General features: G+C 48.4%; 2 protein-coding genes across 2 annotated transcripts in view; both read left to right on the top strand.

The window, feature by feature from the left end:
• Nucleotides 1-13,555, top strand: part of LOC117887172 (zinc finger protein 501-like) — a 1,015,593-nt gene that overhangs the window by 320,744 nt on the left and 681,294 nt on the right. The window lies entirely within an intron of this gene.
• LOC117887211 (zinc finger protein 850-like) overlaps nt 1-13,555 on the top strand; it is a 50,434-nt gene that overhangs the window by 28,351 nt on the left and 8,528 nt on the right. The window contains exon 2 of the mRNA XM_034789572.1: nt 2,990-3,954. Coding sequence (XP_034645463.1) covers nt 2,990-3,954 — 965 coding nt within the window. The remainder of the gene's footprint in view (nt 1-2,989; nt 3,955-13,555) is intronic.

Below are 13,555 nucleotides of genomic sequence, written 5' to 3'. Positions count from 1 at the left end.
CTGTGCAATAATCACTGAAAATATTAATTCACTAGTGGCTTTAACAATCTGATCTCAGTGTTTCTAGTATAACAGTTCCCATTTGCCTTGCAACATTTTAATTTTAAAATTTCCTGGGGGGAGATTTTCTCTTTTTTTAATACATAAGTTTATTCTTTGGGATCATATGTCTTCAAGGCTTTCTGATTTCCTGGGTTGGTGTCAAAACTTCTTTCATTTCTTTGATCCGTCAATGGAAACTGCCTTTGTCAACTGTTATTTTGTCTTTCAGTCCAACACTCTAGTGCTTTTTCTACACTTGTCTGTAGAATTTGCTTGCCAAATATCAGGGCTGCCCAGATTGGGGGGGTGGGGCAAGTGGGGCAATTTGCCCTCGGCCCTGCAGGGGCCCCGTTGAGAATATAGTATTCTATAGTATTGCAACTTTTTTTTATGGAAGGGGCCCCCGAAATTGCTTTGCTCCAGGCCCCCTGAATCCTCTGGGTGTCCCTGCCAAATATTCCCTAAAGGCCATGTTTTTAAACCCTCCTCCATCACAGTGTCCTAGAGCCTGGGCTACATCCTAAGCCCAGACATCTACACAGCAGTGAAACAACCCCGCAGCCTGAGCCCCATGAGCCTGATTTGGCTGGCACAGTCCACCCATGGGTGTCTAGTTGCAGTGTAGAGCTACAGAAAGGGGGTGTAAGCACAGCTCCCAGAATTAGGGGATAGCTGTTTTGGGGGGGGGGTGTTGGGAGCATGGTCAGAACGTATTGCACGACAGCTCTTCTGTCTCTTGGGGCCCATAGGGGGCTGTGGAAAGCAAAGTGTAAGTTAGAGCCGCATTAAGGCTGCTCTAACTTACACCAAGAGCCAAGTAGGACTTTGCATAGACCCTGAATATAAGGAGTGTAAAAATGAACCACACCCAGCTCTCTGATGTGCCATCTAGCAGGCCTGGCATGGTGGGAAAACTGAAACTGAGGTCAACTGAATAGCCAGTGAAAATTAATCTGAGCTTTCTGCATACTCTGCCAAGAGCCACAAAGAGGGTGAGATTTAAATATCTATTTAACTGTTGGCAACGTGATGCTGGAAACAGCACAGGGGGCAGCAGGTCTGTGTGGGACGGGGTAACTTGGGGCTGACATGAGGGGCCAGTCAGCAGGGGACGTATGCCAGGGCTCATGGGAGCTCTAGCCCAGCCAATAGGGCAGATGGCAAGGGAGGCTGAGGAAGGGGAGCAAGTGACTGAACTCGTGAGATTGTGCTAGGGCAGCATGTACTGAGTGAGGGACCCTTGCTGTTTCAGCAGCCAGTGACTTTCAAGGAGGTGCCTGTGTATTTTCCTGAGGCAGTGGGCTCTGCTGGACGTCATGCAAGAGAATTCTGAGACTGAGACCTTGCTGGGTAAGGATTCCTGTCTCCTTGGGTACCGCAAGCTGAAGCATCTGGGTTGGGTTGTGTTCAAGGATGTTTCCTGGCCTCTTAGATTTCAGAGGGAGCCAGATTTCAGAGGGATAGCTCAATGGTTTGAGCATTAGCCTGCTAAACCCAGGGTTATGAGTTCGATCCTTGAGGGGGCAACTTAGGGATCTGGGGCAAAATCAGTACTTGGTCCTGCTAGTGAAGGCAGGGGGCTTGACTCGATGCCCTTTCAAGGTCCTTTAATTTATGTATTTATTTTATCCCATATCCCACATGTGAGAGACCGTCCCCTCTGCACCTCTCCCACGGGACCAGAGATTCAGGGACATAACGATGGTGCTGCTCTTCCCATAAGTAAGGCTCCCAAGTGGGAGAAACTCCCTGTTCCCAGCCCCTTCTTCCCAGGGCAGGTTCCATCCTGTGGGGACTGTGACCTCTCTGCCAACTCAGGGATGGACTTGTGTCTCATGAATCGGCTCTGCCTAAGTCCCCCAAGGGCCAGGTTTTCAGGGGTATTTAGATATCTAACTATGCAGATAGCTGCCTCATGGGATTTTCCAAAGCACAATGGAGATAGGTGCCTTGGGGCTATTGAAAATCCCACAAGGAGCCTGTCTGCATCTTTAAGCACCTAAAGACCTTTAAAAATCTGGCTTCAAGTTCCCTGTCGGTGCAGATCCCTAGACTCACTTCAGTGACTCAGCATCTGAGCCACATGTGCTGCCTTTCCCAGGGGGCTCTGGGACTATTTCCCTTGTTGTTCGTATTAAATGTTCCTACAGCAAAGAAAGGGGTTAAAATCCTGGCATAGCCTCCCTAACAACCAATCAGCAAACAGAGGGTAGGTTTGATTCCACTTGCTTTCTGTCCCCTGAGCAGGATTTCCCATTCCCAAACCCAGCATCACCTCCTGGCCAGAGTAAGGGGAAGAGCTGTGGGTCCTGGCTGTCCATGGGCTCTGAGGAAAGGGAGCTCCCTGGGGTAGTTCAACCAACTCAGAAACAATCAGTGAGGGAAGCAAAATTCTGAGATTCCCACAAAAGGTCCATGAGCTCCACCAGTTCTGCCACTTCTCACCCAGGTCAGGATTATCCCCAGCAGGGGTTGTATTCTCATGGCAGACGTCACTCACCATAGCTTCCCACCCACCCTGACTAATAGCTGTCAGTCTCTCCCTCTCTCTTAGTGTTCAGATGTGATGTGGAAGAGAATTGGTCCCCTCCTTTCTCCTCTCAGGTATTCAGCTCCTGAATCAGCTCCTCTTTGGCTTGTTCCCCCCCTTTCTTGTTCCTCTTTCAGAGGTTCCCATTCCCCCCAGCAAAGGGACTGACTTCTGTCTGGATTCTCTCTCTGTCCCAGCAGGTGATGGGGCAGTGAGCAAGAATGAGGAAGAGAATCTGCAGCAGGAAGGTGCTGAGCAAGTGGAACCGCCCAGGATGTTATTGCAACATCCTGAAGGGAACGTTTCCCAGAGCCCGGAACAGGGGACTGACAGGTGGAATCTGCGCCGGTCCCTTAGGCAGAAAGGAAAACAGCCTGTGGAGAGAGAGCTCAAAGAAACCATCCACCAGGAAATCCCCACTGGAGAGAAACCAAACTCATGTGGTGAGTGTGGGAAGAACTTCCGGTGGAGATCAGCTCTTATTGATCACCAGAGAATCCACACAGGAGAAAGGCCCTATCAGTGTGACGAATGTGGGAGAAGCTTCAGCAGGAGTTCGAACCTCGCTACCCATCAGAGACTGCACACGGGAGAGAGACCCTACAAATGCCCTGACTGCGGGAAAGGCTTTAATCACAGCTCCAATCTTTCTGCACATCAGAGAACCCACACAGGAGACCTGCCTTACAAGTGTCCCGATTGTGGGAAAAGCTACAGCGTGAGCTCCTACCTCCTGAGACATCAGAAAATCCACACGGGAGAGAGACCCTATAAGTGTGATGAGTGCGAAAAGAGTTTCGGCCAGAGCTCAACCCTTGTTATCCACAAGAGAGTGCACACGGCAGAGAAGCCCTATAAATGCCTTGAGTGTTGGAAATGTTTCAGGAACAGCTCTGACCTTATTAGACACCAGAGAATCCACACGGGAGAAAGACCTTATAAATGCAGCAAGTGTGGGAAAAGTTTCAATGAGAGCTCGCACCTCACCAGGCATCAGAAAACCCACACAGGGGAGAGATCCTATAAATGCCTCGAGTGCAATAAATGTTTCAAGAACAGCTCCAGGCTCGTTAGACACCAGAGAACTCACGCAGGGGAGAAATCCTATAAATGTCCTGACTGTGAGAAAAGCTTCAATCGGAGCTCAAACCTCATTGTCCATCAGAGATCCCACATGGAGCAAAAGCCCTACAAGTGCCTGAACTGTGCTAAAACCTTCAGCTGCAGCTCACAGCTGATCAGGCACCAGAGGATCCACACAGGAGAGAAACCCTATAAATGCCCCGACTGCGGGAAAAGCTTCACCGTAAGCTCACAACTGACTTCCCACCAGAGACTCCACACTGGAGAGAAGCCCTATGGATGCCCCGAGTGCGGGAAAAGCTTCCGTCACAGCTCAGGACTTGTGTCACATCAACGGAAACACAGGAAGGAGGGCTGCCCTGTGACTGTCCCTATTGTGGTGACAACCCAGACTTTATTGCATATTACAGTGGTGCCCATGCAAAGTAGCAGTGCCTAGATCCCACGCAGGAGAGACACACTATACATCTGTAGAATGGGTTGAAACTTTCCCATGAAAACTATTTTTGATGGAAAATTGGGGGGGTTGATTTGATCCGTTTTTGTGAAAAGTGTCAAGTGTCTGCTTTCTGGGGGCGGGGGAGAATTTGTGGGTTTTGCACCACCTCCCTTCTCTAAGAGTATGTCTGCACTGCAGCTGGTAGCATGCTTCCCAACTTGGGCAGACAGCACGTGCTAGCTTTGCTCAAGTTAGTATGGTGAAAATTGCAGAGTGAGCTAGGGCGGCAGCTTGAGCCAGCCACCTGAATACGAACCCGTCCAGACTACCCCAGCTGTGCTGCTATTTTAGTGCACTAGCTTGAGCAGAGCTAGCATGTGTCTGTCTACCCACTCTGGGATGCTCCCTCCCAGCTGTTGGGTAGATATACCCCAAGAGGGAAAAGTGTGGTGCATCATGGAACATATAGGTGAACCTGGCCTATAGAGAACAATTCAGGCATGAGATATCCACGCTATAACTCGCATGAGGCACTGTGATGATATTTCCCATTCAAAATATTTCTGGTTTTGGCCAAGCTAGAGATGAGTCGAATATGAGTCAACAGTGTAACACTGTTGCAAAAAAAGCAAATATCATTCTGGGATGTATTAGAAAGAGTGTTGTAAGCAAGACAGAAGAAGTAATTCTTCCGCTCTACTTCACGCTGATTAGGCCTCAGCTGGAGTATTGTGTCCAGTTGTGGGTGCCACATTTCAGAAAAGATGTGGACAAATTGGAGAGTCCAGAAAGGAGCAACAACAATGATTAAAGGTCTAGAAAACATGACCTATGAGCAAAGATTGAAAAAACTGGGCTTGTTTAATCTGGAAAAGAGAAGACTGAGAGGAGACATGATAATAGTTTTCAAATCCATAAAAGGTTATTACAAGGAGGAGGGAGAAAAATTGTTCTCCTTAACCTTTGAGGCTAGGACAAGAAGCAATGGGCTTAAATTGCAGCAAGGGCAGTTTAGGCTGGACCTTAGGAAAAACATCCTTTCAGGGTGGTTAAGCACTGGAATAAATTTCCTAGGGAGGTTGTAGAATCTCCATCATTGGAGATTTTTAAGAACAGGTTAGACAAACACCTGTCAGGGATGGTCTAGATAATACTTAGTCCTGCCCTGAGTGCAGGGGACTGGACTAGATGACCTTTCGAGGTCCCTTCCAGTCCTACACTTCTATGATTCCACTAGTTCAAAAATCTCTTCCGAAAGAGGAGGCTTATTAACCATGAAACAGCCAGCAAAGGACAGAACTAGATTGACCTCCCCTTCTATCAAAGGTGTGAAAGCAGGACACACTTCAGGATCCAAACATTAAAAAAAGGAAATGGACAGCAATTATTAAAAGTAGGTAGAGGTTACATTTAAACACAGTCATACAATACAGACTACTATCGGCCCCCTTGCAACCACCTCTCATGGAAGTGCCACTTACATCCCCCCAACTGCAAGACATTATCCCACAGTTCAGCACTCCCACTGGACAACTCCAGCAGCACTGGTGTGCCATAGACTACAGGAGTTTGATACACTGATGGGATCCCTGTGTTTTTGCATAGGAACATGCTTAACACACTACTGGAAAGCAGGATAGTTGTAGCTGTGTCAGTCCCAGGTTATTAGAGAGAGAAGGTGTGGGAGGTGATATCTTTTACTGGACCAACTTCTGTTGGTGAAAGAGACAAGTTTTAAGCCACAGGGAGCTTTTTTTCAGGGCTGGGAAAGGCACTCTGAACATTACAGCTAAATGTAAGTTGGAACATTGTTTAACATAAGTAGTTAGCACATAGGGACCATTAGCACTCAAATACTATGGTGGAGAGCACAGTACCTATATAAAATAATAGATAAAATAGAACATAGGACTGGAAGAGACTCCATGTCTCTGAGTCCAGTTCCATACTATTCCAGGCAACCTCAACATATACTCTGATTCATAAATGTACCAAGCTCGATCTTAAAACTAGTGAAGTTGTTTGGCCACCACTCCTCATGATGGGAAGCTGTTCCAGAACCTCACTCCTCTAATGGTTAGAAATCTTCTTCTCGATTCCAGTCTAAACACATGCATGACCAGTTTATACCCATTTGCAGCTTATCTCTGGGGTGGATGGGGTTCTGTACCGGGGAAAGGAGAACACAGTCATAAGTTTATGGTTTGTGGTACAGTTGTTAGTGATGTTCACATTTTGTCAACAGAATGGACTATTTATTGGTGAATTGCATATTGGCAAATATGGTGAGTGGAAATTATCAAAGCCTACAGATTAACTGGCAGATCTTTGACACTCTGTACTTGGGTACTGAAGGAAGTTGTGCTAACATGTTAATATAAGGTGTGAATTTAAAATTATTTAGTTAAATCAATGCAAACTCACTTGTGGACATTCTTATTTTGGTTTAAGAGTGGCCAATTGCAGTGTAGCTTCAGTCGATAATGAATAGGGTGAAGTTAACTGAAATAAACCACTCTTCAAATGTGAGGGTTACACTGATTTTACTAAATCATTTCTTTAACCCGTTAAGTCAGTGCAAAGTTGTGTGTGAAGCAGGACTCTGCTCACATTTTCAAGGTGGTATTTGCACACACAACACAGAGAGACTGTGGCCTATACTTACAAAGGTACTTAAATACCTAATACCCCGTTTTAGGCATCTTAATTCTAATCCCATGCTCCTAGCACTGGATTATTGCCTCAGGTGCCTAACTCCAAGAGAGGGTTCCCTGCAGCCTTTATTTAGGCCCTATCTCCATGGGGGTGGAGGTTGCACAACACTCCTTTCATGGGAATCTCCCACTAGCGAGCTGGAATCTAAGGCACATGCCTCTCCCCATTCATTGAGCCTGGGCACCTACCTCAGGCTTTATGGATAGCAGGGGTCCTGTGGCTTTTATGTGCCTAAATGTTTGGCACTGTGACGTTCAGTGTCAAAATGCCTATCCCTTCATTAATCTAGGCTTTACTTTTGACAAAGGAAATTGGAACTGACATGCTGGAGCCCAGAATGGTAGCTTCTGAGCAGGGCTGGTGTCCTGTCCCAATATGAGTGCAACCCAGAGAAGAAAGCAGCATTATCGGGACCAAACAAGACTACAGCAGAGGCAGGGAAGGCCTGGTCTGCACTTAATATGTAGGTTAATATAATTATGGCACTTGGGTGTGAAAAATCCACATCCTTGCCCACTGTAGCTATGCTAATCTAACCCTGGCACAGATGCAGCTAGGTCCATGGAAGAATACTTCCATTAACCCAGCTACTGTCACTTGGAGAGGGAGTGTTCCTACAGCAACGGAAAAACCCCTTCCCTTGCTGTGCGCTACGTCTGCACTATGGGGTTATACCAGTGTAACCACAGTGCTGCAGCTATGCCATTTTAATTGCCAGCGTGTAGATGTGACCTAGAACGTCCGTGAGCTGGACTGAAGATTCTATCTACCCTGAACAACCAGGCGTTGTGACCTGTCAGATTAAGCTGGTGGGTTTGTTTATGCACTGGTTTCATTGGTTAAGTAACAAGGACCTTCTGTACTCAACTCAATGGCATTTCTGTCTTGTCTATGTGTAAGTAACATGACAACTTTTGAAAGCTATATCTGATCAATTCCAAAATTTCAGGGAATGTCCTAGGCATTAATGGACACAACCCTACTGACTTTGGGGAAAATCAGAAAACTGTAAAATCATGTTGGGTCCCTCAGGATACAGGTGTGCCGCTGTGATGTGAGAGTTAGATTAGGGTTAGTGGCCCCTCCCCCCACTCTGGCTAGCCCTCTTTTAGTTGGACTCCTCGCCCCGCAACAGGGCTTAAATTCTCCTGGAGTATTTGCGGGAGCCCCAGGGCTTGGGACTTCAGCCCCACTGTGCACGCCGGGGCTTGGAGCTTCTGCCCCGTGGGGCATGCCAGGGCTTGGCCTGACTCTTACCCACACAATTTTAGATTCCACCCCTACCCATCCTCATGGGTACTCAGGTCATAAGGGACCCAACTTTACCCCTCTATGGGCTCAGGGCTCTACTCCTCCCTGGGCTCAGGGCTAACATTCATTCCTGTATCAGGGGGTAGCCGTGTTAGTCTGTATCTACAAAAACAACAAAGAGTCTGGTGGCACCTTAAAGACTAACAGATTTATTTGGGCATAAGCTTTCGTGAGTAAAAACCTCACTTCTTCGGATGCATCCGTTAGTCTTTAAGGTGCCACCAGACTCTTTGTTGTTTTTATTCATTCCTGATGGACTCAGAGCTCTATTGATCTGCGAGGCCTTTTCCCAGTGCCTTCACACAGTGAATATCCTTAAATATGTACACGCATTTATTAACAATTAGCAACAAATCAACAGAATACACACACCAAGTATCTTATGCTCACCACTCCCAATAAGATAGACGTCTCCCGATGGCCAGTCAGGGTCAGGTCATCTGGGTTCCGGCTTCTCCACAGTCTGGGCATGCAGGGTTTAAAAATCCTAGTAGCTTTGGTCTTGAGCAGTATTCTGGAGTTAAGCTTCAATGAGCTTCTTTTCTGACCCTCATTATATAATTAAAATGAGGTTCTCTCTTATTTATGCCTTAACCAATTATTTTACTTAAAATATAGCTATGCAAAACCCACTAACCAATCGTTCTCACTATACAGGGGTTCACGTGCCTAAGACTGCCTACTTGTTAGCTTTTGCATTTTTCAAAGTCAGTAAAAAGTTCTCAAGGTCACTTCTCTTTATGCTTCCTTAGTGGGATACACTTGCAACAGCAAAACCTCATACTTTTTATTATCAGGAAGAAACTGCAGAAACTCAAGGTTAGTTCTCCATCCCCCCCCCCCCCCCGCCTTTGTGAATATCTAGCTATCCCTGTTAATAATGCTGCAGCTGATACTTTTCTATCTGTCCACCTGCATCAAGGCCAAATTCTCCTGCCTCTGTAGTTTTTGTTTCTAATTTATGGTGACTGAGCATACAAGATGTCTGCGGGTTATGCTAAGTCCATACACAAGAAGGCTGTGGGTCATGTCAAGTCCAGACCTCTCGTTACATTTTGGCCCCACGGGGCACACTGGCACTCAGGGCTTCTGCCCTGCAGGGTACATGGGGGCTCCCATGGGTTTAAAAATACGGGACCGGAGTTCTGCTCCAGATGGCTCTGGTTGAATTTAAGCCCTGCCCCCCACCCTAACTGCAGGCATCCCCAAAATTTGGTCTTGTCCCTACTTCAGCCATCTCTTTTGTTCCCCTCATTCTGGTCAGAACCCTTTTGATTAGAGTGGAAATTGGAAAACTAGAAATGCCCAATTTTTATGGAAATCCATAATCAATCAGGTTCTGACCTGAGTAAGAGGTGAGAGGCCCTGCTGACAGTTAAGCTCAGACTACATAAACAATGAAGTGTGCAACTCTCTAGCCTAGAAGGATGGTGTAATGGGAATTAGATGCCTAAATACCTTCGTGAATCCCACCTGATATATTTATCTTTGAATAACCAAGAAAGTATGACCCTATGTTATAAAAGCTGGGTCATATGTCCTTGTCTTTCTTCTCTGGCAAGAGCTATGCAAGAGATCAGACTGGATGATCACAATGATCCCCTCTGACCTTAAACATCTATGAAATAAAGGCTTTAACTCCCACTGTCTTGAAATAATGGTGAGCCAATAAGAGGCGAAGAGTCCTAAGACTAGCAAGGAATTGCTTAACAAGATTGGCAGGAGAATTGGTGTCATTCGGTTTCAGAGTGAACATGTAGTGGCTATTAATATTACCATTCTAAATTCTCTTGGAGCTCTTGTAGCAGCATGTCGATCCGAGACACCAGTGCCACAGTGTGGCTCTGACAGGATCTCTGCAGCCAAGAGAGTAAAGTCTGCAAGAAATCTCAGAAGCCCCAAAGAATCCCAGGGGACTCAAAACCTTTGGATTGAGCAGGAATTCTGCTCTCCCAAGTTCCAGTCCTCCAGCCCTGCCCATCCCTCTCTGCAGCAGTGTCCATAGTGGGGTACAGATACCCATACTCCCTGTCCCCAACACATGCATGTGGGACAGTTCCACCAGATCAAAACCTTCGCTGGGATGGGAGACACATAGGCTGCTGGAACATGCCCCCTGCCTGTGAGAGCTGCTGCTAGCAGAGACATGTATTGAATGCTACAATACCCAGTGACACTGCGGGAGACTAGCAGTGCTTAATTTGTAATGAAAGAGGTGCCAGGGCACAAGCAATTTTTTTACATTAATAACTGATGCAGCAAGACCAGAGTGATGGAGCTATGAACTGCCAAGCCCACAGGTGCCACGGCTCAGTGCTGGCAAGCCCTGGCACAAATTAAGCACTGGAGACTAGCCCTGAGGTTTTAAAGGCCAGGTCTAAACTACACTTAGAGGGGTGATTTTCTTAGCGACATTTCTATAGTGCAGACACAATTATATCAGCATCACAGTGCTTCAGCTGTGTCCCTGCAGCTTATTTTGCTTGGGCAGCAGCTGATTTAAGATCTGCTGGCAAAATCACATCTTTGCTTGTATAAGCTGCATCCCCAGGAGGAGGTCTGCGCAAATCTATCTCTAGTGTAGAAATTAGCTGTTGCCACAGGAGGGCTCTGGATAAAGCTGTGGGAGAGGGCTGCTCTTTCTGCACTCAGATCAGGATATCAGCAGTTGAGCTTCCGGGGTGAGCTATTAATGACCCCTCCATTGTCATGCAGGGGAGCCGGGCTGAGCAGCCACCGCTTCTCAGCCGGGAGAGAGACAACGCCCCTCTGTGCCCAGCCGGGGAGACTTTCTCCGGTGGCTGGAACCAAGCCCCAGGTTCTGCCGACACCAGCCCCTGAGCCACAGACGCCAGGTGAGGGGAGAGACCCAGGGGAAAGGGCTGGGGCCGGGCAGGAAAGTGACTCAGCATCAACGGCCCCTCCTCGCCCCAGCTCTGCTCCCGGGCGGGGTCTGCGAGTCCCAGAGCTGCTGCCCTCCCCGATCCCATTCCCCTCCCCCCACCCCCCCTGCTCTGCCCCCCTGAGCGCCTGCAGGAGCCGAGCCAGCTCCGGGAGAGCGAACGCCCCGGGCCGGGCCAGGGACCGAGTCTCCTAGCCCGAGGGGAAGGGAGGAGGCAGGAGGGAGAGACTGGAAGGGGCAGCAGGAGCAATCGGTGGAGAAAGAGGTTCCCGGCTCCCAGCACTGCCCAGCCCCATTCCCTGCAGCACTCCGGGGCAGATTGACTTTCCTGGGGAGGAGCTGGGAGAGGAAAAGCCAGTTCCTGCCTCTGCCTGGTCCCCGCTCGGCTGGGGGAATGTGCTGCCCTGGGGACAGTGTCAGGGGGATCCCCCAAAGCGGCTCCTTTCATCTCTTTTCTAGTATTTGGTTCAGAGACTCTGGTATTGGGGCGAGTGGGGGGTTGAAATGTGGCAGTCCTGGTGGGAGGATCTGGGTCTGCACTGGCATGAAGCGACCAAGCCTTTTCTCACCACCACCGAGTCATGAGCATCTGTCTGCAGGGAAAAGGCCTGGTGGGAATCAGGGTATGAAATGGCCTAAAGCCCCTTCTGAAACCTGCCCTGTCTTCTTACCCTGACAGGCTGAAGAACCACATCTGGTCCATTCCAGACTGCACTACCCTCCCGGGGCATGGGGCAGGGACAGGGACATGGCTGGAGCAGAGTTGGCTCAGGTAGGGCATTCATATTGGAGTTCATGGAAACGAGAAGAAGGCAGCAAAAGGCTGGGGTCAAACAGGCCCTTATGCTTTGGATACAAACCTGTCCTGGAGGGTTGGGAATCCTCCTGTGGTGTGGAAGGTGAACCAAGCCCCTGAAGGTCCTGAAGCCATATTTAAACTCCCTTATGGGTAGGGGCTGCTGGGAGTTTCTGAAGGAACTTCTCATTTCTGCTACAGGCCCTGTTTTGGCCCCACTGCTCTTTGGTAGTAGAGACCAGCACAGTTATGTCTGGGACTGTCTGAGCCACATAATGCAATCAGGGAACCCTACTGCGGATGGCAGCTTGAGTGGGCCCAGCTCCAGGTACCAGCCCAGCAAGCAGGTGCTTTAGGCGGCCAACGGAGAGGGTCGGCACGTCCGGCTCTTCGGCGACAATTCGGCAGCAGGTCCCTCGCTCCCCGTCGGAGCGAAGGACCTGCCGCCGAAGTGCCGCAGATCGCGATCGCGGCTTTTTTCTTTTTCTTTTTCTTTTCTTTTTTTTTTTTTTTTTTGCTGCTTGGGGCGCCAAAAACCCTGGAGCAGGCCGGCCCTGAGCTTGAGGCCCCCAGACTACAACTCCCATGAGGCACCAGGGCAGCATTTCCAAATCAAAATATTTCTGGTTTTGGATACAATTTTCCATAGGAGTAGGTTGATGGGGGGACGGTTTTTTGACCTGCATTTCGGAATTGAACTAGTTCAGATTTTGTTCAATTTTTTTCAGTATTTGAATTTTTACCAAAAAAAAAAAATCCTGTTTTCTGCCCCGCTCCATTGATGCTTCTGTGAGTAACGAAAGCAGGAGGGATGGAGCCATCAAGAGTGTGTGGGGTACAAGGAAAGTGGGGTGAGGGCCTTTTGGAAGGTGATTCTAACTCTAAGCTAGGGTTCATGGGAACTACACCGATCCCTGCAGGGCAGAATTCAGCAGAGGGCTCAACCAGGTCTCCCGTGATGAGCTGGTGGGACTGTGGCTGGGGCAGGAAGCTCTGAATGTGGGATTCTTGCTATTCCAGGAGCCGGTGACCTTCGAAGAGGTGGCTGTGTATTTCACCAAGGAGCAGTGGGCTCTGCTGGTCCCAGGGCAGAGAGCCCTCTACAGGGACGTCATGCAGGAGAATTATGAGGCTGTGGCCTCACTGGGTAAGGATTCCTGTCGCCTCGGGTACAGCTTGTGACCACGGAGGCCTCTTCCAGTCTTATGTTCTTATAAGGGAGCAGGGAAGGAACCCTGAGCAGAAGCCAGTGCAGGTGCTTAAGAGACCACACATCTTAGGGATACATTTCATAGTCCCCAGATCCCATATGAGAGAGACATCCTCCACATCTCTTCTCATGGGCCAGAAGATTCTGAGACCCACCAGGGATGCTTCTCTTAATATCTCTAGTGATTTGAACAGGAACACACTCACTTTATTCCCACAAATTCCTGATAGTGGTTTAAACCCCCAATGGTTCCCTGTCCTCTTCTTAATCATTATTATTAGCGTGAGTATTTAGCTTGCGGTAGTGCGCAGAGGTCCAAGAGGCCAGGGCCCCATTCTGCTAAGCACTGTACAAACATATAGTAAATGACAGTCTGTGACCTGAGGAGTTTACAGCCTGAAAATCTAGTAAAAAGAACAGGAGTACTTCTGGCACCTTAGAGACTAACAAATTTATTAGAGCATTAAGCTTTCGTGGACTACAGCCCACTTCTTCGGATGCATCCGAAGCAGTGGGCTGTAGTCCAC

Source organism: Trachemys scripta, chromosome 14, assembly GCF_013100865.1.
Source record: "Trachemys scripta elegans isolate TJP31775 chromosome 14, CAS_Tse_1.0, whole genome shotgun sequence".
NCBI lineage: Eukaryota > Metazoa > Chordata > Testudines > Emydidae > Trachemys > Trachemys scripta.
This window is presented reverse-complemented; position numbering and strand designations above follow the sequence as displayed.